Here is a 6,633-nt window from a genome sequence, read left to right as displayed (position 1 = left end):
GACGCATGTGCGATCGCCGCACGTCGCGTATGTTTTTCGTTTCTCCTTCACACCAATACACAACGACGTGCACAAACGCAAGCAGATGAATGACGTTTTCGTTGAAAAATATTATCGCTTGTGATGTGTTGAGCGAAAAATTTTAATCGCACTGCCAAATTCATAGGATTATTTATCTTTTAATGTTTTTTTAACTTTAATTTTAAAGGTGTTCAAATTCACTCGTCAAATGATAATGTTGTTTGATTCACAAGAAGAAATTGAGTGAACTATGTATGAGACGACAAACTAAATACACTATAACAAACCAAAAGACGACAAACGTCTTGTTCCTTGTAAACATTTCTCTAACGATGTTTCTTTTTTTTTTGTTGACATTCATTTTTGTTTGTTTCAACTATCGTTCATCAGTTTCTTATTCTTTTTGCATCAAACATGGCTCTCTCACTATCTGTCTCTTTTACACTTGATCACTGGTTTTATGCGTTACACAGAGAGAAAAAATAAATCAACACAAGTGGAATCGAAATAAAAAACAACAACAATAACGACAGCATTACATGAAAGGTTATGAAAAAACCGTTTTTGGTTGCCGTTTTAAAAATCTGAAATTGCAATGACAAAGTTATTCAAACAGCAAATTGATGATTTATTGAATATTCTGACGAAATCAAAGCTAAACTACGAAATTATAAAAAAAAACTGTGTTATATTGTATTTTATTGAAATATTTGTTAAATCAATGATTTTTACGTCGCACACAGATGTGCATTGACTCTTTGTGTATTTTTTTCTTGTACATAAATATTGTAAGGCAACTCGTTGGGATCAACTGAAAAAATCTTAATATTTTACATCTATTGAGATTCAAACCATTCTATCACACATTGTTCCTGCTTGTTCAAACACACAAATTGTGGTTTTGTTTTTGTTCACTTTCTTCTACTTCAAAATTGAATCGAATCTTCACAATGGAACAAATTTATTTAAATACTTTTTTTAATTTTTCATCTATTTCTTTACGGTTAATTTATTGTCATTTCTTAAGCTTGAGAATAAAAATTTCATTGAAATGCACACGGCGTTCCTTTTAACCAAAATATATAGTTTTCCCATACTAGAAATATACTTAAATGTAGTGCATTCTTTTCTATATATGCATATTATCGTGCTCGTTTTAGGAACGTAATTATGTTGTGAAGATGAATCAGACATTATTGAGAATTTCATCACATGCTTTTGCCACCAAACTTTCGAACGATGACAAACGAGATTGAGTGCGAACGGCAAAGAGATCTGAAAAATATAAATGAATCAATTTGGGTATAATGAATCCATAAAATTTGTGCATTCATTTCGAAATGCATGAGCAGAAAAAAATTATTTTTTGGAGTTACATACCTTTCACGAATGCAATGAGAGCTGGTTCCAATGGCCCAGCTTTGATTACCTTGACTGAAAACACACCAATGAGAGCTGCTTTGATGAATATTTTGTCCGCTTTAACATCCGATGCGCGCTCTGTATTGAGTTTAGTCAAAAATGCCACCAAACGCCCATTGATTTTTACTTTTTCAAATATATCGCCAACCTTCACGAGATAACAACGATCTTTTTCTTTCTATTGAGCAATGAAAACCAAAAAATATTATACAAAATTTTACAACCAATATTTTTATATGCCAAAAACAAAGTTACTTACACTTTCTTTGAATGGTAAGTTTCCTGACATCACATCATGGCTCTTGGTTTCATACGGATGTAAGATTGCAAGCAATTTTTGACCACGAATATAGCGAATTTCCATATCATCGTCCAAAATTTTGGTAACTTCGACTTGTCCTTTTTCATTGACTGTCACTTTCTCATTGCCTTCGTTGCTTGTGCTCGGATTCAATCTAACGGTATTTAATTGTTCGTTGTTCATGTCTTCATTTGCGTTACCAGAAATATCTTTGTTGGCATCAGATCGATCCAGCTGACCTACTGTTGCTTGGCCGGCATCATTTATTTCATTTGGCGATATATTCAACGCATGAATATCGATCAGAATCGGGTTCAAGCTGACAGCTCCAACGATATTTATACTACCATTACCGCTCACTTGAATGGAATTTGATTTTTCGTTGTTCATTCCGTCCGGAACACTATTTGGCAAGGCCACATTGACATTACCACAATCAATTTCGTTGACACAGGAATCGTCCGCATGATCAAATGTTTCTGTGTCGGCATCGTTTTCTTCATTTAACAACATATCCAATGCATGATTATCGTTGTCATCCATGTGAAATATTGGCATTTCAAATTTCACTTCGCCAATTTCGATGTTGTTTTCATCAAAATCATGTTCATTTTCAAAATGTTCAACGTTGAAATGCTCAATTTCGAAATGCGCGTCGTCATTTTCTTCTGGAATTGGTTGTTCAAAATGTTCATCGGTGCCATGTCTAACGTTGACATGCACAATTTCGCCATATTCGTTTTCAGATTGTGCGTCGTCATTTTCGTCTGGAATTGGTTGTTCGAGCAAACGCGCTTGATTGTAAGTTACAGGGTCTACTGGACGGAATCGCTCACAGTATTCTTTGGCATTTTCGAATGACTCTATAATAATTATATTAATATTAAATTCTGAAATGAATAGATAAAAAATGTTAAACTTACGGAAAAATCTTTTGATGCGGCCACGAAAACAAGCTGAATTGTTTGGCGGAAATTCGGTGGACAGTGGCAAATTAAAATTTGGTGGATTAAAAACCACATTAGAATGCGCGTTCACCAGATCATGCGACCAAAAAATTAAGTGATTGTGTTGCTTATGAACGCCCCATGTTTTCATTTCTGCTTCGATTTCAGAGATGCCAAAAATATACTCCTCTGGTACAACACAATGCACATGTGGATCAACTTGCAACACAACGACGGCAAACATTTTTGCAAAGAAACTAATTCGGTTTACTTTTTATTTGTTCACTTTTTAATCGAAATTTTCTTGTGCAATTAATTTTTGCGTTGATATAAAAAACTCAAACCAATGATGTCTAAAACTATTTTTTGCTCAAAGTTTTTTGCGTCGATCAACTGCGTGCCTTCTTCAAATGAACGGCTATTTTGCAATGGCTACTGGTTTGTGCACATTGACTCACAACGTTCTTATTCGCAATGATTCTGTTTAAGTTTACACGGCACGATGCTCGCGTTACTTCGTCGCTATGGAAACGATACCGTTGTGTGATTGCAAGTCATTAGGTTGCTTGGCCAAACGTCAAATTATGTTTGTATTATGCTGACACTTGTCGTTCACATCGATGTGTGTGGCATTTTCGTTTCATATTTTTGTATTCAAGTCTTAGTTCGCACCGAATGTCATCTCGAACTGTTTGAAAACATCACGTTTACATCAGATTGAAAATTATACTCGTACAATTTTGTCGATTGAATATTTAAAATAATTGATTTAAAAAGTGTTTGCATTGAGAGTCATCAACTAATTAGATTTGAATCGAAGGAGTATGGATAGTTTGCCGAAAACTCCTAGAAAAAGGAACCGACATACAGTGACCGAAAGATCATTGTCTTATTTTTCTCCAATAAAGAGTAAAAAGGCAAAAATTGAAAACGATGTCGAAATAATGTTCAACGACGATGCAGCAAAGGATGGAAAAACGCATACTTGCTCGTTATGTAAATTGGACTTCAATGGAACAAAACAATGGAATTTAGCAGCACATTTGTCAGCAAAACATCCGAATATTTACGCTGAAATTAGTGGCGAGAAGAATGAGCCGATTGAAGTGAAACGTACCAAATTGCTTCATTCTTTGGTGGAAATTGTGTCTGTCAATGGTCGTTCATTCACACATTTGCTTGATTCAGGATACATAAAATCAATACACCCGCGATTGGATGAACTTCGAGCCGCTGGGGTCGGATTGGATCTCCATGATTCGAATTTAACTGAAGTCAAGAAAAAACTAAGTGAAATTGCTGGAAAAATACGCGACAAAATACGAGATGAAGTAATTGGCAAACATCTCAGTTTGATGGCTGATATTGGTACAAAACACAATCGCTCAATATTAGGAGTGAGTATCCAATATTCGGTGGATGGAAATTTAAAAATACGATCAATTGGTTTTATCCAACTTTCTGAAAGTCACACTGGAATATATCTCGCTGAAATGATTGTTAATCGGTTGGAAGAACTTGGCATAGAGTTAAAACAAATATTTACAATAACGACTGACAACGGAAAAAACATTTTAAAAATGGTGCGTGATGTTCAAAGCCATCTAGTGAGTGAGATTAACACAAATAGAGCTACACAAGCAGAGGTTCAAAGTCAACACGATAACGAGAGAGCAATTAATGTGAATTATAATAATATTGATTCGGAAATTCAACAGTTGTTAGCAAATGTGATCGAACTGACTGACGATGAGGCTTTGGAACGTTGTTATGATGAAGCGGCATCTTTGTATAATGACTCACTTTTAAATTCAATGAAAGAAAAGTTAACAGACAATGGACGCACTATTACATACGATATTACTGGCGTAAACTGTGCTGAGCATCTTCTACAGTTAACCGTAAAAGATGGAGTCAATGATCTTGCACCAAATATTTCAAATGTAATTGATCTGAGCCGAGAAGCATGCAAATTACTACGGCAGGAAGCAATATGCAACCAAGCAGCAAAACTGGAAATGGAATATTCACTACCGCGATTGGAATGCGCTACGAGATGGGGTTCCATGTACCTAATGGTGAGTATTGTAATTGAGTTTTTGTTGAATTGTTCTTAAGTTCTTTCTTGAAATTAACTTATCTTTTTTGTTCAATCGTTTTTGGAAATTAATCGCTAAAAATTTATTTATTATCTTTTTTTGTTTTGTTTGTTTTGATACTTATATAGTTACGCGATATATATGACCGTAAGAACATTATCGAACACTTTGCTAATGCAAACAACTTGAAGCTGTTTCAATTGCTCCTGCAGAAGTGGTCTATACTTAAGGAGCTCGTGATCGTGTTACAAATTCCATACGATGTAACTATTGCATTCCAGAACAAAAGGCTTACGCTTTCCGATGTGTATGGCAAGTGGTTGGCAATGCAACTCCACTTGGAAGCATGCAATAAAAAGAAGTCATTCAAAACTGATTTGGCAAAGCACCTATTGAATGCAGCCAAAATTCGCAACGAAAAAATATTTAGCAACCCATTAATGGACAGCGCATTGTACTTAGATCCTCGTTTTCAATGTGAAGTCACGAAATGTGCTGAGAAAACAGCCAAAGCCAAAGAGACTTTGTTGAATATTTGGAATCGTCATCAGTTACTTCGCGAAGATGTTTCTATTCATAACGAAACCAGTGTAGCGTCAGCCGAGAGCCTGATTTTTGATTTCGACGTTGATGAAGCAATAACTTCACATTATGGAATTCATCAAAATGAAAATGAACAGATCGTGCCATCATTAAATATTTCAGATTTGATTGATCAATTCCAACCGGAAATAATGTCTCCTAGCCAATCGGTTCTAAATTTCTGGGAAGCAGAAAAAACAAAAAATCCGGAGCTCTACATCTTAGCGTCAATAATATTCAGTGTTCCACCTACAGAGGTGCAAATTGAACGGGATTTCAGCAGCTTAGATTTTGTTTTCACAAAGCGCCGAGGTAACCTCTGTCAACAACGATTAGAAGATATATTCATTATTCATTTGAATAAAGATTTGTTTGAATTAGTCGCTAATCAAGAGATTGAGACTTTCTTGGAAAAATGTTAAAAAAATTCTGCATATCGTTTTTAAGTTGATCCCAACATTATTTATGTACAAGAAAAAAGTTACAGAAAGTCAATACACATCGGTGTGCGACGTGAAAATCATTGATTAAACTAATATTTCAATAAAATACAATATAACACAGTTTTTTATTTATAATTTCGTAGTGTAGTTTTGATTTTATCAGAATTGAATATAAATCCCCAATTACATGCTATTTGAATAATTTAGTCAACGCAATTTCAGATTTTTAAAACGGCAACCAAAAATGTTTTTTTCTTTCTATATAATATATAATGCTGTTGTTGTTGTTTTTCTATTTCGATGAACGATAATTGAAACCTATTACAAGTTTCAACAATCATCATACAAACAAAAATGAATGTCAACAAAAAATAAATAAACAACGATAGAGGAACGTTAACAAGGAATAAGACGTTTATTTTAGTTTGTCGTGTCTATGTATCGACGTGCTTGATTTGTAGAATGTACACACCACATAACTTTTGAAAATATGTGTGGTTAGAATACATTCTGTAACCAAAATATCACTTTACGTCATCATATCAACCTAAAATAAAATATACATTTAAAATTAAAATTAAAACCACATTAAAATCCTGTGAATTTAGTAGTGCGATCATAATTTTCCACTAAAAACATCACAATCGATAATGTTATTCAACGAAAATGTCATTTATTTGCTTGCATGTATTTTTAAGCAACGTGCGTTCGAGCACGTCTCTGTGTATTGGTATGAGGGAGAAACGAAAAACATACGCGCCTTGCGGCGACCGCACATGCGTCACATAGCTCCTATTCACAGCGCCTACTGAATAGCA

The 6,633-nt window shown here is 34.5% G+C and overlaps 1 protein-coding gene across 1 annotated transcript; it reads left to right on the top strand.

Annotated features, from left to right (window-relative positions):
- The first annotated feature begins 3,355 nt into the window (after window positions 1-3,355).
- On the top strand, window positions 3,356-5,794 carry LOC116340010. The gene is made up of 2 exons (XM_031766124.1): window positions 3,356-4,769; window positions 4,919-5,794. Exons 1-2 carry the CDS (start codon window positions 3,516-3,518, stop codon window positions 5,792-5,794), a joined length of 2,130 nt encoding a protein of 709 aa, XP_031621984.1. The 5' UTR covers window positions 3,356-3,515.
- Window positions 5,795-6,633: the final 839 nt, after the last annotated feature.

This window comes from Contarinia nasturtii, unplaced genomic scaffold, assembly GCF_009176525.2.
Source record: "Contarinia nasturtii isolate CC-2019 unplaced genomic scaffold, AAFC_CNas_1.1 Cnas_scaffold_625, whole genome shotgun sequence".
NCBI classification, from domain to species: Eukaryota; Metazoa; Arthropoda; class Insecta; order Diptera; family Cecidomyiidae; genus Contarinia; species Contarinia nasturtii.
This window is presented reverse-complemented; position numbering and strand designations above follow the sequence as displayed.